Source organism: Spea bombifrons, chromosome 2 (genome assembly GCF_027358695.1).
Source record: "Spea bombifrons isolate aSpeBom1 chromosome 2, aSpeBom1.2.pri, whole genome shotgun sequence".
Classification (NCBI taxonomy): Eukaryota; Metazoa; Chordata; class Amphibia; order Anura; family Pelobatidae; genus Spea; species Spea bombifrons.
In genome coordinates, this window is record NC_071088.1 from 71,065,758 (window position 1) to 71,084,758 (window position 19,001).

General features: G+C 39.4%; 1 protein-coding gene across 1 annotated transcript; it reads left to right on the forward strand.

The window, feature by feature from the left end:
* Positions 1-6,629: 6,629 nt before the first annotated feature.
* LDLRAP1 (low density lipoprotein receptor adaptor protein 1) lies at positions 6,630-17,886 on the forward strand. The gene is made up of 9 exons (XM_053457223.1): positions 6,630-6,839; positions 14,450-14,592; positions 14,787-14,899; positions 15,693-15,807; positions 15,928-16,000; positions 16,348-16,440; positions 16,830-16,954; positions 17,217-17,251; positions 17,570-17,886. The coding sequence occupies exons 1-9, from the start codon at positions 6,755-6,757 to the stop codon at positions 17,712-17,714; spliced, it is 927 nt and encodes a 308-aa protein (XP_053313198.1). The 5' UTR covers positions 6,630-6,754; the 3' UTR covers positions 17,715-17,886.
* The last annotated feature ends 1,115 nt before the right edge of the window (positions 17,887-19,001 follow it).

Below are 19,001 nucleotides of genomic sequence, written 5' to 3' on the forward strand. Positions count from 1 at the left end.
TGATTATTCCTCCCCATTAAGATAGCTTTCCTAATGTTAAATGAATGATGTTCCAATGGTACCGGTTGCAGTAACTGTTCTTAATATGCTTGGAAAAACCCTGGCATGAATTAACAAGTTATGCCAACATTACAAGACTGTTCTTATTTGCCCGAACAGGACTGAACAGGATTGAATACGTGACATAGGTACAGTCAAATACATCCCCCATGCCCCCCAAAAATACACACACATTTTCTTTTCTCAAATAAATATACTTTATTCAGCTGGATGATTTTAGCCTTAAAATAACATAATAACAAATAATGCAAATGGAACACACATACAACTTTTGCAATAATCAAATAAATTGAAAATCAAATACCGTATTTGCCCGATTATAAGATGAGGTTTTTTCCAGAGCAAATGCTCTGAAAAATACCCCTGGTCTTATAATCGATGTCGTCTTATAATCAGACCTCAAATAGGTCTGACTATGAGACTAAGATCCAGATCCCCCGCACCGATGCAGGGGACCTGGATCTTCTGCCTGTGTTATGCCCCCCCCCAACTTACCCGTGCTTCTGAGTCCCCGGTGCTTAGTCCGGGCAGCGTGTAGAGCTCTACGCTAATCGCATAAGGCATTTCTGGAGGCAGAGTGCTCTGTGAAATGCCTTTTAACCCCCTTAATGCCACTCTGCCTCCAGAAATGCCTTTTAACCCTCTATGCGCCACTCTGCCTCCTGAAATGCCTCATACCTCCCTATATGCCACTCTGCCCCATAATATGCCTTTTAGCCCCCTAAATGCCAGAGTGGCATATAGGGGTATAAGGCAATTCTGGAGGCAGAGTGGCACATAGGGGGGGTCAAAAGGCATATCATGGGGCACAGTGGCATATCATGGGGCACAGTGGCATTTAGAGGGTTAAAAGGCATATCATGGGGCACAGTGGCATATAGGGGGTATAAGGCATTTCTGGGGAAGAGTGGCAAGCCTGGGGCAGATGTGCATAATTGGGGGGGGCAGGTTGAAAAAAAGGAAATAATAACAAAAACATTTTTCTCAATCATAGCTTTTATTAAAAAACAATTGTTCACATAGTTTACATGAATTAACATTTACTGGTAAAACTTTTTTCCAATATGGTCGTCTTATATTCAGGCTTTTTCTTTTTTTTATTAATTAATATTCAGATTTTGGGGGGTCGTCTTATAATCAGGGTTGTCTTATAATCGAGCAAATAAATAAATAAAATGGGCCTAAATTTCTCTCTTTTACCTTTAAAAGCGCAGTCAAACTATCCGCATCACCTGGGCGTATACCCAAGTTGTGTTTTCAACTTGCACCCATTAGGCTTGTGCACAAGTGCAACCATTCCCCAGACGGTTGCCTCCTGCATCGTACCAGCCACAAAACATTGTCAATAAAGATAACCTTTTTTTGTCCAACCGCCAACATCTGTAACATGCGATCCGTTCCATTGTTATTGACTCTCCAAAATCTCTAGCATCCTCCCAATGCCGGATTGGATTGCCAATATCCAAATATCCAACCTTACATCAAACAAATGGACACCATCACGCCTGAATAAACCTGGCGATTCGACCTCTACATCCCTGTGCCGAACAAACAAACCCCATGAAACGCTATAAAACGGAAAATGGTTCTTCTGACCTGCTTCATGCTCTATCTATAACGTTATAAATATTAACCCCCCTCTCCAAACCCATCACACTGCTCTGTCTGACCAAAGCCCAAATCTGACTTTATTTTGCTAAGCAAAACCATCAAAGTAATGTGACACAAATCATTTCCACCAACATGCAGGAGTACTACCTGTGGGACCTTACGTTACACTACATTGTAACAGATACCAACCGCCCTGCCCAAAGATCGAACTTTTAACTGCCCAATACATGTAGGAATGTCCTAAAATCCAGACAACCTTTTTAGATGACCCTAACTGAAACGAAAACACCAAAATTAACAATGTATGCCTACCTTTAGGTAGAAAATAAACTAAATTGGACCTAACATATGACCTGAAGCTAGCGGAAGCCCTATTTAATTACCTTAGCACCCAAACCCCACTTGACCGCCTCAGTAGCAGCCCCAATCCGGAATAAATGTGTACTAAAAGAAACATGTTCAATGCCTAAAACAACCAAGCAATGCCAGAAATTGGGCAGAAATTGATCACGGGATAGCAAAAACACATCATCATGTACCATGCAGCCCACCAGACAAACCACACTACCCCTGCACACCATAAGTGTCACATATGACTCTTTAACCATGTGGGTTTGTCTTGAACCATCAAATCTGTATGCTGGCCACATCCTCCCTTTGTATTCCCCTTTTAACAACTTTTGATGTACTCACTAATTCCCCAATTCGAAATGCCCGAAAACAGGCCAAAGAAAAGGCACATTAAAATAAAGCTACTTCAAACTAAGAAAAACATAACTGCAGTTTCCCCACAAAATCTACCAACAACCCATGGCACGGGGTACTTCTAGTTCGGCATCCTCGGCTTTTAACCCCTACAGGCATGTTTTACCATGAAATCCTTGGGGACATACGGCAATCGAGACCAGACGCAGACACACCATATAAATGCCTAGTAAACCAACAATACTGCTACAGTTTCATCCTCTTCTGCTGATACCGTGGCTTCCTGCACAAAAGATTCCCACTTGGACCACATTTTGCAATAAAATGACCTGGTAGAAGTTATCAATGCCCGCGGCACCAAGTGCTCAGCCGTCAACATTTAAATTGTGGGAAAGACAGCTTAACATGTCATTGAGCAGGCCATTGTCCAACACACCATCCCCCTTAAAAAAAACAAACAATTGCCTCCAATGCATCTGTCCATAATTCAAGGTCAACACTGAATACTTGAGCATTCATCCATAAAGAATTCCCATTGTAATGGAAAAAACTCTGCCCATATGATCCTGCAAATGAAATTCAGCTTGTACACTGTGACAAAATGACCTCTCATACAGGGCCCCAAGGTACTCAGAGATGGCTCCAGTCTGGCTGTCAAACATAGATAGCACAGGTAGGAACTCCATTGTTTAATTAATCGCATCAATAGGATTCCTGTCCTAGGGGATTAAAGGTTGGGTTGTCCACATGTACCTGTTTATCAATGTTAATTTATGTTAATGAGGTTCTATGGATATATGAGTCTATGTTTTACAAGAATAAACTGTTCATTCCTGCTGTACTCAATTCAAGGTAGTTCTGTCTACTTATTGGGTACACATAGCAGGGTTCCAAGGTGCGCATGCTGGCTGGTGCTGGAAGTGATTCCGAGGACAACAGGAGGATACATCTGGGTGATCTCTGGGAGTTACTACAACTCTCTTGGTGAACCCGTTACATACACCAAGGACTGTAATTCCAGAAGCATCACCTTCTCTAACCTGTGTATTTAAAAAATGCATACCCTGAACCTTCTCTTAACAGTGATGTGGATCCCATTGCTTCACCGATCTGGCACTGCATGTCTTAGTCCAGATGGCTCTGGACTAAAGGGCACTAGGGGGGACCATGCTGGTCTGCGTCCACACTTCGAAAGCTTGGAAGCTTCACCGGGTCTCAGAGCACTCAGCAGCAATGGACCATTCTTTTCCTAAAGCTGGTCTTCTCCCTCGCTGCTCTGGACCTAAGTTCCTGCAATAACTTCTCCATACCACAGGCAAGGCAATATTTTGAAGTACTGGTAATCAATTTCACTCCAGTCTCTTCTCAAAGCCAACAAATGAGCCCCTACCCAGAATGCCCTGACAACAGGATCATAATTTCACCCTATACTAATAGGGCCCTTATCAATTACTAGGGGCTAAATCTGCCTAGTGCCAGCTGTTACTAAGGCATAGGGATCCTTTCTCCTTACCTCTGTCATGCAGCCTCTCCACCCCTATCTCACTTGTTCCTGTACTATACTATCATCATAATAATTCCATCACATTCACTATACTTACATAAACCTTATTCGAGAAAGCATTGGCTTTATACTGGCAATTCCTCTACATACACAGCTAAAAAGAAGTTAATATATCTCGCCAGATTTGATTTAACAATAAATATGACAAAGTATAATGCTTAAGCGCATACAGCAGGAGGGATAAAGGCAAGGGCAAACGCTTATCTGCCTTCACATTCTGTGCACAGAGCTTGCTGTCTCAGCAGTCCTCAACCCAGTGCACAGATATTGAGTTCAACAAGCAACTGCAGACGCAGGGCTTAACCCTTTGGGCTCTAGGAGGGTTAATAAAAAAACAGGTTTTTAACACTCATAAACACTTTATAGGGTAGATATATAAAAGTTTACGGGAATAATAAACATCTGCACAAATTTGTAAATTAACGGATCAAACTAGTAAAGCGATCAAATGATTATTTTGGAATTCCAGACAATGTATAAAAAAGGGGAACATTTGTTGATCAAGTTTGCACCTTATTGGGCTATTTTAATTTATAGTGACAGTTATGTACCAAGAAGACGCTTTCATATTTGGGGGTGTGGTTATGGGTGTGGCTAAGGGGCGGGGCCTAAGACGTTTTAAGTGAACTTGCGCCCTGTTGAGTGCAGTTGAATAAGGCATTAAAGAGATGAAGAATGATATTTTGTTTACATAAGTTAATATGGGAACATATTTTCTGCTGTTTATATACACATTAATGTCACTTTTATGGCTGTAGAACCACTGATACACTCATACTCAGCAAACACTGTGAAATCCTATGAAAAGAGGACTCATGGTGAGATCGTACGACACTGTGGTCCTACCTAGAGCCGTGGAAACAGAATTTATAAAAGCAGGGCCGGACTGGTGATGATAGATGCATGGCCACATGCTACATTTCTATACTCATGTAGTATGTGGCCGGGGCATATCTAGTCGCATTTCCCGGGTATGCCAGATGGCTAGTCCGAGTCTGCATGCAAGTCTCTCCCCAATAAATGAATGTATGTTTACACACTGTGTCTAGTAATTTGCAGGCTACATACATGAACTGATCCATTAAGAAGTATAAGTACTTCTATGCCTCTGTGACACAGATCACTCCTGTCAATCTGTAAGTGATGATGGTGAGATATGATGTAAAAGCCTGGGGCCATCATCATAGACAGAGCAAAAGGACTGATAACCAGAAGAAGCTAGAGATGCCACGGAGATGAAGATCTTCACTTTCGCGCTAAACGTGAGGGGTAAGAAGCTCAAAGCATGGGCAACCAGGCCACACTTGAGTAAGGTTGCAGCTTGGTCTCTGTAGCTGAGCCTTTGGAGACATTTGTGGATTATTTCTATAAAGCAATTGTCGTGAAAGCTGGTGAAATGAACAGGAACATCCACATTGACCACTTTGCACTACACTTCTCTGTGAATAAAAAGAATGAAAAAGAGAGAGAATATGATATTGTTTAAGAGACAATTATGCAGCACATAATATGATATAAAATCCTACTACGGTAACAAAATATCACATCTGCAAATTTGTTTAAAACTGACTCTTTTTTTAGAAAACTAAACCACTGTCATTTTTCTAGCTGCCGCTCTTGTATAATAGTTATTATTATTCTGGGTATGTAACACAGCATGTTGTAATTATGCTGATTTTAAAAGAATAACGCTTTTGTACATCTGCCCACCACTGCCCTTTGCGTTTTTAGAATGTAAACTTGTAGAATCTTTCGGTTTGTCTCAGTCTGTCTATTCCAGTTTTCTAATAGCGTTTGAATTTTTAAGAAGCGCCGTATAAATGATTGGTGCTGTATAAATAAATCTATAATAATCATAATAATAATTATATATTTATTTATATAATAATCATAATTATATATTTATATAATAATATTCATAATTATATATTTATTTATACAGTAATAATATGAATAATTATATATTTATACAGTAATAATATTAATAATCCTAATGATCATATATATTATTTATGTATACATTAAATAATAATTATTATATATCTATAAAATAATAATAATCATAATAACAATAATACTCATAATTATATATTTATTTATAAAGTAATAATAATAATAATACTCAGGATGATATATTTATTTATACAGTAATGATCATAATTATATATTTACTTATACAGAAACACTAATAATACTCATAATTATATATTTATTTATAAAGTAATAATAATAATACTCAGGATGATATATTTATTTATACAGTAATGATCATAATTATATATTTACTTATACAGAAACACTAATAATACTCATAATTATGTATTTATTTTATGTATTTATTTATAGAGTAATACTACTAATAATCATAATTATTATATATTTATTTATACAGTAATGATAATGATAATAATAATATTAGTATTATTTGTTCTACTACTTCCAAAGGCTTCTTGTAATTGTAATAGTAAGGTGATGGAAATGTATTGGACATGTTACAGATGTGGAAAAGTCAGGGGAAATAAGAAAGAAAGAGTGTCTAAGCCATGGCTCAGTAGCTCGGCCAGCAGAAGTCAGTCTGTGGCCCGTCTGTCTCTATGATCGGGACTACAGGATCTGACACGGGGTGGGTGGGGGTGCGGCCATACTGGCCACATTTACATAAATATCGCCTCCCTCGTTATAGACGTGATCATTCATCGACATCCCTGCCAGGGAGGGGGTGGGAAAAGCGAGAGAAGAGAAAAGTTTGTAGAAGTCGGAAAGTTAGCGGCAAGTTGTCTGATTGCCTGGCGGTGGGTTCTGTCCGGCAGTAGGATGGATGCGCTAAAGTCTGCCGGGAGGGCGATAATCCGCAGCCCTAGTCTCGCCAAGCAGACCTGGGGAGGAGGAAAACACAAGAGTGAGTAACGGGGTGCGGGGCTGTACTCGGGGGTCGGTGCGGCCGGGTGGGTGCATGATGCACGTACCTTACTTTCTTCGTTACTTCTGTGTACGTGTCTAGCGTTAAAAGACCACCTCTGCGTCTGGGTATGGCCTTGAAAGTGACGTATTTAACCATTTCACAGCCACTGTGATTTGTGCTGCAGCGGCGAGCCGATAGGGTTAAGGCTTCAGCACACCTGTAACGCGCTATGCACTATCGATCGTTAAGTCTGTGGATAGATCTGAGCTGAACAGGCGTGAAAAGTGCGAGAACATTCGCCCCTCCCCCACTGCTATCCTGGGATGACATCTAGTAAATTCCTCTGTGTTTAAAGTTAACATGTTGTTGTCGTTTACATGGGTTAATAGGAGTATGATTTATTGTGTTGCCAGTGAAGCTGACAGTTAACGCAATTTGCTTGCTGAGTGTAGTGAGACAGAAAGCTTCACATGTATCCACCCAGGTGCCTAAAGTAACAAGGGTGGAATTTACACCCTTGCTGGATCCTTTGTGTGCCTGTGGGCCTTCTAATATTTCCCTACCTTTTTGTGTTTCTTCTGGATGATGTACTTGGGACATATTCGCAGAGCTGCCCTTAGATTTCTGCTTTTGTATTCTGTATGCCTTATGAAAGCCTTAGTGAGTATCTTCTGGAAGAAAGTTGTGGATGGCCCTGTATAATGCATGGTTAATTTTTTAAATGATTAAAAATGACTCTTGGGTTTTTTTTTTTGTTTTTTTTTTATATAGTATTTTGGCGAGTTAATCCATAATATTATACACTGTAAATTTGCGTATTGGAAGTGTTATGTAATGACAAATAGAAGTTCTGATCACCAGCTATCTTTATGCTTACATTTAGTGTTTGTTTTTCCATAAACAATAGAATGTATCTCTGTTAAAGGGAGACTCCAGACATCATGTGCTTTAATGCTGTCAAATTAATTTAACCCTTTCCCCACCTAAAGGTTAGGTTTTTATTTTTCTTATTTATTTTGTTTGAAGAATACGTGTGAAAGTACTCTGATTCCTCTAATGGGCATTTGTTCATAGCGGGGATGTCAGGGACTCTGACTAATGAAAGTCTATGGACGGATGGACTTCATTAGCATTGCTATGAAGAATCGACTCGGTGTGGTGACTGAGCAGGGAAAGTTACCCAAAATAACCTGTAACTGACTATAGTGGCAGCCGCTACGTATGCTGGTGGAGCCGGTTTATTGAACTTAACAATAAAATAAAACATTTTTGTTACATTATAATATACAGGATTATATGTTGTGTTCTTCCATAAGCCTTCCCCCTTTTTAGCTTATCTCCTGTAAATGACTTTGGTAAAAGCTTTTGTTTTTTTATCTATAATGTCGCTGGAGACAATGCTTAGAAACAATAATACAGAATGCTCTAAAACCCTTAAGGAACGGGAGAATATTTGAGATTAAGGTCATATGACTTTGTAAATGGTCTTGTATGAACTGTATAGGATACTCAGTTTCCTCATGAACCTTATGGCTGCAGCATTTAATTACAGTGAGTTTATGGCTTACTTCAAACATTACTTTTTAAACCCTTGTTTGGATCAGGGACGGCCAACAGGCTCACAATTCCAGTTCAACTCCCATGATATTTGGCTGGAGATGACTGCGACGCACTAAAGACAGCTCCCGCTTTGCTTTGGATTACGAGATGGCAAACCCCGTCTTGGACTTTAGGTTGCAGGCCTTGGTCACCGGTTCTCCCGCCAGTCAATAGCAGATAATAAAAAAAAAAAAAAAAAAAAAAAAAAAAATAATAATAAAAACTAAACAGGATAAATAAAACGCTGGGCAACTAGAAGCTTCTGCAAAAAGTTCATTTATATTCAGCAATTACAGGTGCCCTTGTCCTGTGGAAGAAAACATGCCTTGCATGTTTCATGCCCTCAGGTGCTTAATTCTAGCTGGTTGCCCAGCGTGTTTATTTTTTATTTTATTGCTGGCGTGGAGTTCTGACTGCAAAGTACCTCCTAGGTTCAGACAGGCTGAGGTGTGAGGTTTTAGTAGCACACACTTAGTATAACTGTGTTCAAATACAACAAACGTTGGCTGCAAACTGTGTGGTGACACATGGGGGGAAATCGACCTTGTGCAACACTGGATATTCTTGTGTAAACTTGTCCTTGATGAGGAAATTGCCTTCCCTCTGGTAATGCAGACATGTACTGTATGCGAGAGCTCGAACTAGAATGTAATTGAATTACTCAAATGAACCCAAAGCTAGGTTCCTGAAATAACTTTCATGGGAAAAGGGTTTTTGTGCATTTTACTTATTGTGGTAAGCTGTTGGATGTGTGTCATCTTCTCAGGACTCGCCTGTGTTATCAAGCTGTGGTTAAGTGTTACTGCGGCTTGCGCAGAGTCGTTAAACTTAATTAGTTGGTAGAATGTGGAGTCTTCTGCCACGTTTCGGATGCAATAATACATCCTAAGGTTCTTAAGGAGCTTAACCCTGCAAGGGCACGTCTTTCCCTATGGGTGGCTAGGCCAAGTTTTTAAAATGTTCCTATAGTTATAGGAAAATGGCTTACCTAGGGGAAGCATAAAAGTAAGGTAGCCTGTTTGAAGAAGAGTTGGCGGTCCCTGACAGACCATCTAAAGTATCTTAATAAGCATGCAATCTTCGTAAACCAGGGTTGGGGCACTTTCCTCAGCTAAAAGCTCCCTTCCTTCTCCAGTTCTTGCCAACAGGAAAGCACCCCGGTTAAAACGAATGGGAGAGCTTTCCATGGATGCACGCAGGGGTCTGAGCATCGAGGGAAGGGGTTGTGAAAGAAGCAAATGTGTATGAAGGCGTTTCGCGAATGCGTGGCAGGGATTCTGCAAAAGTGCCACAATGGAAATTTAGGGAGCTCTCACCTATTGTAGATATGGCTGGAGTGTCCCTTTCAGCTTATACAGAAAAGCACCACCAAAAAGAATAACAAATTATTTTCTTTAAAAGCCTCCAACTCCCTTAATAACATTATCCAGTAGATGTAGTTGTCGCATGACGGTGACTAATGTATTACAAGTTAAACACCCAAGGGTATCACTTCTATAATTGTGCAAAAGGAATACACATCTAAGAACCCAAGCTCTTCTGCATCTTTGAGGGCTATAACAGCGTTTCACCCTCATCTGGATAATAGCCAAGGGTGTTGTACTGCACGCATGCTCATTAGTTTTTGTTCTGGTAGGGTGATATAGATATACATCTACACGCACGTGCACTTGTCACAAAAGATCCGTTGGCAGCATGTTGTCTCCTGTGATCCCTGACCATGAGAGAGCCCCCCCAATTGTCTCAGGAACAAACCTATAAAAAAGGGCCCCTGCCAGCTGCCCCCTCAGGGTTTTTGTTCATGCTGCCTCTACTTTTAAGGATCATGGAGCCTTTTCTCTGCATTCCTTGGTTCTGTTAGGCTGCTTAAACACTCTCCCTCTATCTTGTTCTTGAGCTTTGTCTTCTGAATGTAGGAGTGGGGTATGTAACTTGGCATAACAGTGTTTTGTCCAGTAGCGTAGCTATAAAAACAAAGGTTCCTGCAATATAAAACTCCTAAAACTAGAATAAAATCCTTTAAATGTGATAGAAACCCTATGTACATTTTTAATCCAGTGTCCTTAGTGTTGAAGTAATCTTTTATTACAAATGTTTTATCTGCTTTGTGTTTTTTTTTTTTTTTGGTTTTTTTTTTCTCCTGGTATACTTTGTGGTCCTCAAGAGAGTGGTCCCCTTAGGTAAAGTGGTGGCCATGTCAGTGTTTTATGAAGGTTCATCCTCGGGTTCAGTTTCTGGCTTTGAAATTATGACCCTGTTAACTTTGTTTAGGAAAATTGAATGACAGGTAAACGCACACAAGTGTATATCTATCTATCTAAACAATCTCATAGATAAAAGATACAATGACATTACTGAAGTGTTCAACTACAATGGAACAAAAGACCAACAGACGCCTTTAAATTAATGCTCAGCAAAAATAACCACAAAAGCACGTGTGGGGTAATATAATATTTCTAATAAAATTGCACACCAGCTGCAAATATGGTTACCACCCCTGGTCAGGTCTGTATGTAGTAGGCCTTTCTTTCCAAGTAGATTCTCCTTAGCGTCTCGCCTAGAAAAGAACACTCCGTGTTCATTTTGGGTGAGGTTTTTTTTATACGTATCTTTCTCTAATGCGTGGAAGGGATCAGACCGCACTACATCTGCCCTACGTAGTTTCCCCACATACTCAAGTATGTCAGGAAGCAATTCACCCGTCCTTTGAATATGCATGAGCTCTTATTCCAGGATGTAGACCAGAGGTGAGAAGACCCACCCATGTTCCTTCTCATCAGTTAGGTGTTAAGACAATAAAGCCATCCATTACCTGGAACTGTTACTTTACAGGAATGACATGGTGACTAGAAGTGAATCTTCCTGGTGTTCCCCGAATAAAATTGTATTAACCGCAGCATACAGACCATTCTAATTTCTCAGTTGGTTTCTCCAATGTAACGTCCTGTTTTACACATATTAAACTGGATCACATACACCTGCATGTTTACAGCAAGATGTTTTGTTTTTCTTTAAGCTATCTTCTATGGATGCGTTTTTGTTTTAGGTTGAGTGGTTGTCTGTATTTCTGTTGGGATATTTCTTGTAGCACTGAATTCTGTGCCAGTAGTGGTTGTAAGTCCCTAATAACACTGCAGATACCCTCTAGTGTAGCAATGTAACAGAGAATGGATAGTGCAAATCAGATTAGGTTAGAAATATAAGAATACTCACCCTTTAAATCTTCAGATGTGTATCTGTCAAACAAAACTGTGAAACAACTTATAGCTTAGTACATCCAAAAATAAGAGCGGTTAATATGTTATCCAGAGTAGACATGGCTCTGGTGTATGGTAGAAGGGGTCTTCTGATCCATTCGACTCAGAGTAAATAAGGTGAGTGGTATATGTATCTCTGCGTAGCAGACGAAGCAGTAAGTGAAACGCGTAGTATGTGTTTACATCATCAGGAGAGGATCCAAATCTGGAAGTCCAGTTTGTGAACTGTGAATCGTGAATGGCAGTATCGCTGCTGCCACTCCGAATTGTTGTGGGCTTTACATCTCGCCAACTCAAGACTTGGAACACTTATGTAAGATTGGGTATTATATATTTAACCCCTTAAGGACCGGGCTCATTTTTCGTTTTGTACCCTGTGGGACCGCAGCTGTTTTGACACTTTTGTGGTGCTTGTGTTCAGCTGTAATTTTCTCCTCACCCATTTAGTGTACCCACATAAGTTATATATTGTTTTTTTCAGGACAAGGTGGGCTTTCTTCGGATACCATTATTTTGATCGTATCATCTTATTTACTATAAAAAAATAAAAAAAACATGGTGAAAAATTGAAAAAAAACACATTTTATGACTTTTATTTGAAAAATCTTTTACTCACCTAAAAAAGCAAGTAAAAAAACTAGCTAAATAGATTCTACTACTTGTCCTGAGTTTAGAAATACCCAATGTTTTTATGTTTTTTGTAAGTTATAGGGCAATAAGTACAAGCAGCGTTTTATGATTTCCAAATCTTTTTTAACAAATCTGGTCAGTCTGCCTCCATCTCCTCTTTGGAAGATCTTTGAAGCCAGTTAACTCAATTTAACCCCCTCAAACCATATATTTTTGAAAACTAGACACCCCAGGGTATTCCAAATGCTGTTATTTTAACCCTTTCCATGCACCAATTATAGAACTACACTTTGTCAAACTTTGTAATAGTAATTTTTTTTATTTTTTTTTTCACACAAATTGTACTTTAGTTATAGATATACAGGTTCTGGTATATGTCACTGTAAAACAACCCCCCAATATGTGTTCAGGAACATCTCCTGAGTGCAGTGATACCCGACATGCATGGGTTTGTCGGGTTGTTTGAGATTTAAAATGCCACATTTGGGAAGTGCGCTTTTTTTCTCCATTTTGGTCAGTCTGTACCTATGCCCTATCTTTGAGCTCGGCCACTCCAATTTACCCCATCAGCCATTTTTTTTTTATATATTAGACACCCCTTGGGTATTTGAAGTGCTTTTATTTTAACTCTTTGTTGAGATTTTTGAGAAATTTTAGCACTTGCTCAAAATAATAAACTTTATTTTTTAATTTTATTTTATTTTTTTAATACTTTTTTATATTTTTTTTTTACACATTTTGCTGGTACTGGATGGTTCATCTAGTGACATCACTGCATAATTATTTTTAAATGTTAGCACATTTTTTTTTATTTTTTCTTTCCATTTTTTATTTTTTTTTTGAATATTTTACTAATCACATAGTGATTAGAAAGCTGGGCTCCATTGACTTGCATGGTTGAATGCAGTACCTGTATTCAACCAGCAAGTGGAGCCAGTTCTCTAGAGGGTCTGGAGACCATCTAGCGAACTTTTCACCTTTATGGTTTTATTTCCCGGGCCGCCGCCATCTTGCTTGATGGCGAAGATCACCGGCAGCGGCGGCTGTGACCGCTCTCCGGAGCGGTCACAGCCCATCCAAAGGTAAGTGTTTGGTGTCGCTGGATGCCTCCTGATCGAGGCATTCCAGCGACACCATTTAAGTTTAGGAGGCGATCGTCGATCGCCTCCTAAACGCTTTTAAAACGGGCGTCCGCCGCCATACAATGTATGGCGGCTGTTGACGCCCCGGGGAGGGGCCAGACATGGCCCCCGATGCCGTTCTCGGCGTTACTGAATGCCTCGACATCGAGGCATTACAGTAACGCCGTTTAAGCGAAGAAAGTGATCGTTGATCACTTTCTAAGCTTATTTAATTTTATGACGGTTCAGGACCGTCAAAGGTCATTTAGCGACCTTCATGTCATGACGGTCCTGAACCGGCAAAGGTCGCGAAGGGGTTAAGATTTATATTTTATCCTCGTTTCTGCCTTTTTCACCATACCCATTATGGAGATACCTACCAGTTGCCTTATTTGCTCTCAATTGGATGGATCAGAAGAACCCTCCTGCCGTACCCTAGAGGGATGTCCCATGCCGGCATATCCGAACAGTGTCCTCCCTGGATAATTAATCTCTTATTGCGATTTGTGTTACTACGGTTTTTGCTGTCTTGTGTTTTTGTTTTTTTGTTTTTTTTTCTCTTGTGAGCTACATGGCTGATTAAGAGGTATTTTTTTACCTTAAGTTGATGTGCTATCCATTTACATTTCAACCCTGAGACAACTGTGGAGTTAGTCTCCTTTGGTCTGTAAGTGTGTTTTATTTAGCTATCCCACCTAAGTGTCTGTGTGTGTATACAATCTATAGTGCATGCAAAGAGGGGCAGACTGCACCAACAATGAAAGCTCCCCACTGCATGAGCAGGATTCCACCAAATCCCCAAACAAATTTAAGATGCTCAGCAATGAGACAAATGGGTGCAGTTTGGAATAGCTAAGATCCCATATGGGTTCTACATTCTTCATGCCATTAAACTTCTCATACATCATTAAAAAAACAAAAAAACACAAATGTGGGTGTCAATGGCCTCACCAAACACGAGCACAAGGTCTGTTTTGTTTACATTTTGTCTTATTTTTAGAACTACCAGAAAATTGGACAGATACCAGGGAAACATTATTGGAAGGAATGCTGTTTCATCTCAAATACTTGGGCATGACCTTGGTGGAGCAGCCAAAAGGAGAAGAGTTATCTGCAGCTGCAGTGAAAAGAATAGTAGCAACAGTAAGGTTTTTTATTATTATTTTTTGCTCTCTTCCCGGCAAAGTCCAGCAAAAATGTATCAAATATATTCAATGTTTTATTTCTCCAAATTGCTGCTTAATGTGTACTAATTTCTTTAAGCATTGTAATAGGCCAGCACTTTTACGTATGCATGTGTAAAATGAACATATATATTTATTTTTTCTTGTGTAAAGGCCAAAGCAAGTGGCAAGAAACTGCAGAAAGTCATTCTGAAAGTGTCCCCTAGAGGAATTATTCTTTATGACAGCGGAAGTAACCAGTTGATTGAAAATGTGTCAATATATAGGTGAGTAGATTTGGTAATAGAAACTGGTATGTATGCATTGTTATACAATGCATGAGAACTATTTTTACCCTGGGTTACATTGCATACTTATTATTTTATGCATAATTTAATGCATATTGCCAAGTAACTCTCTTGCACTACAGCTCTTTGTGTATCACTTGTGCATGGTTTATGATGCTTGGTACTTTGTACCAGCAAACAAAGCATAGTGGCCTCGGCTTGTTTGTATAGAATAGGTAGCGACTGCGTGCTGTACATTGCACTGCTGGGAATATTCCTTAGAATAGGAAATCGTGCACTTGTGATATACACATTTATATATGGTGGGTGTGTATATAATTACACCTATTACTCTTCTGCATTTGAGGGTTAAAGTATGCACAGCTGTTGTGTGCTGATGGCTGGGAGCTCCTCCAGTAAAGGCTGTGCGAACTGGGATCGAACGGGCGGCTCAGCCGGTCTTTCTTCTATAGCACGTGTGCTGCAGCAGTGCAATAGAACAGGCTGCCTGTTCATAGCTCTTTCTTGGCATGGGCAGGAGGCTTCATGGCATGTGAACCCCATAGTGCAAAAGCTATGCAAAATGTTTTTTTTTCTTTTTTTCCTTTTTGTGCTTGGGGGTTAACATGACGTGAAGTCTCCTGATGAAGCCTGCCTGTGCTATGAACAGACTTGGGGGTTAACGGGCGCATGTGCTCCTATGGAGAAGTCTCCACTGGCTATGATGTCGCTTAAGGAAACTACCTTTCTGGGATGTTATGCTGTAAGCTATATACACATTATTTTCCTACAGGATATCATACTGTGCCGCTGATAAACTTCATGATAAGGTGTTTGCCTACATTGCTCAGAGTCAACAGAATGAAACTCTGGAATGTCATGCGTTTCTTTGTACAAAGCGGAAAATGGTAATTTTTTTTATTTTTTTTGGCGCATTTGTTGAAAGGGAGATGGGGTTGTGTGCGTCTTGGTATCGTTGTTCTGAGTCTGTTTTGCTTTAGTAAATTGTGTTTTGGTTTTTGTCTTAGGCCCAAGCTGTCACTCTAACAGTGGCGCAAGCCTTCAAAGTTGCGTTTGAGTTTTGGCAAGTATCTAGAGACAGTAAGTACATTCCTATTAATGTGTATGTATTTTGGATGTAAACGGACCCACTGGTGAGTGGTGATCAGAATGTCTGTCTGTTCTTGTACATAACACAAGTATAGGATATTCCTTTCTGGCACCTAGAGGAACAAATGCATGGCAAATGGGAGCTGTGACGCAATCTTGTGGAAGCAGATACTTCTGTTCAATTCACTATTGGTCAACCCCAATTTCAACAATACATTTGCGCAGTGGACATATGAGACTGTGTGTAATTTGTCTGGCATGGGGTAAATTGCAGCGTGTAAGCCACATTACTTGGACAATTTCTTCTTTAAAACATGGTCAAACTTTTCTCTTCTAAGGTAAAGAGAAGAGGGAAAAGTCTGGTTCGGATGGTGAGGGGACAAGCAGTTCACAGTCTGAAAGCTCATCTAGCGTCACAAGTCTAAAAGGGGGTAAGTTCGGATAAGAGGTGTGAGAAATGGGGAGATCTCTATTTACTAATGTGTGTAATCTAGTTGGCGACATTGTTATAATACTGTATGATTTGGTCTAATGCAAAGGTGTTGGTGCAGCAACCGTGTCCTATATGGCAGTAGCAATATGTTGTGCGTTTTTCTACCGCTTTCTTGTGTTTGCTTGTTATTGCTACAAGGCTGTATCGCACCAGCACAATTCTTATGAGATATATGTTCTGGGCAATTGATAAATGCTTGCATGTTTAGGGATGCTGGTTAACTTTCCTGTGTGCGCCCAGTCTAGGCCAGGGAGAAACACCACTGTGTGTACGGCTGTCAGGGTGTTACATTGGAATTGTGTATAGTTAATGAGTGTTCTCTTTCAGCTACGAGTAATCTGCTAGAGTTAGATGAGAGCGCCAAAACGTTGGATATGTTAAATGCCAGCGACAATCATTTTGAAGAACTGTTCAGACAAAATGCTGCCACAGAAAACAACAACATTGTATGGGTGAGAATTCTTCTGTGAGACTTTTTACAAACCACACTCTTTAAAGTGTGTAAGTCTCATATTAGGCCAATGAACACATTTTAATCACAATTCAGTGTGATGTAATGTTTGTGCTACAATATCTGACTGCTGTACATTTTTTTTTTTTTGTGTTTATTTTATATTTTTGTTACATTCTGCATAAAAGATGGCTAGAGCTTTAAAAATAAATTAAATAAATAAAAAAAAGTGGTGACTTTACATATTGATTTTCTTCCCCCAGGAACTGGATGATGGCTTGGATGAAGCATTTTCAAGGTAATTGTGAAGACACATACACATACACATACACATACACACACCTTGTAAGCAACTTGTGCTGATAAACATCTAAATGCAAGTTGGTTTGTTCCCCCACCCTCATTATTAAAGTAGGATCCTTAATCTGTTGAACAGTTTTATGTGGGATCTTGTCATGTTGGGCACACTCAATGTTAGCTCCCTAGGGTGAAGATAACTTTAAAATTGTTTACCCAAATGTTTTATGACATTTCTTTTGGCAGCAACTGCATTGTTGACAATTAGCATGTCATTTGTATAGATATATAATAATTCAACTGTTAATCAACTTCCTAGGCTTGCAGAATCCAGAACTAATCCTCAAGTTCTAGACATTGGACTGACTGCAAATGACCTTCACGGTGAAGAATGCCTGTCTCCTTCCAACTGGGACAAAATGGAATTGAGTCCTGCAGATGGAGATGAACTTTTTATGTTCTGACTTTGAACCTCACTGCCAGTTTTCTGTGCAATAGTCCAACAAAAGGATTTCTTTGTTTTTTTCACAAACAAATCAAACCACTGAAATAGACTGTATAACCAAAGCTTTATCTTGCATCTACTTTTCCACAGCTTCATGAAAATGACCAATGAAAACTATCTAAATCTAGTAATTAATGTACCAGCGTTTTTATTTTTTTTTATTTTCCTCCCACTCTTTAGTTTTAATGTGCAAATGGATCTAAAACTTGCTTTTGAATGTTACTTTTCAGAATTTTTTTTTTTGTATCTCTTTAGATAGTTGTGTGTTCTCGTATGGGGGCGTTAGTGGGAATGGTGGATGAAGTTAAGAAAACCCTCCGCAAGAGGGTTGCTCTGGTTTTTGCAACTTGTAATCGACCCATCAATTATTGCCCTAAGTGGGCTGTACTTGATAACTCTGAGCAGACCAAGACTCCATTGCCCCCCCCTTTCTGACTAAGGAGGTGTTGTACCTTCTGTACCTGGAACTCTTAATGTTTGGTTCTCTAATAAGTCTATAAGTTCTTGCTTACATCAGCCCTGTTTACTAAGGGGAATATGTGTTCCACAAAGCATACTGGATGATCTGTATGAACAGCCAAGATGTAGGTGTCTGCGAGAGGCTCACCTGACCAGACTCACCCCGCCAGTTACTGTTTAACTAAAATGTGCGGTAGGTGGCAGATATTTTGGGAAAACACTAAAGTAACATGCATTAACTTTATAGCATTACATTTTGTTTTAAAAAAAAAACCTGTTTTCATGGGTGCACAATATTTGCGCTAGACCTGTAAGGCTTAATTTACATTGGTATTTTACAGCACTAACCACTTGGCTACCAGTTCTGAGTTTTGCTCACCCCCAGAAAAGAATGGATGCTTTGTTGCGAGTATTGCTTGTATATATTTATGGAGAAGAGTACACTCTGGACCTGCATCAAGCTTAAAGTATTGTGTGTTGTGTGTGGTATTTTTATTTTTTCATTTTTTTATTTTTTTTTATTTTTCTTGTATTATATATAAATATCCCAACTGTTTAAACCACATCAACATTTTTTTCTCTCTATAGATTTTACATGGTGAGGGTTCTTTTTAAACATATTCTTAATTTTGTTTGTTTGGCACTTCTGTTTTTCCTTTTTGTGAACGCTTCACAGCTGGAGACAATCATTTAACTAATATAAATCTACCTATTGCTGAGTTGCAACACTTTACTTTTTAAACGGTGAAGACACGGATAAAAGATAGATGGGGTTTCTTTACTTCTT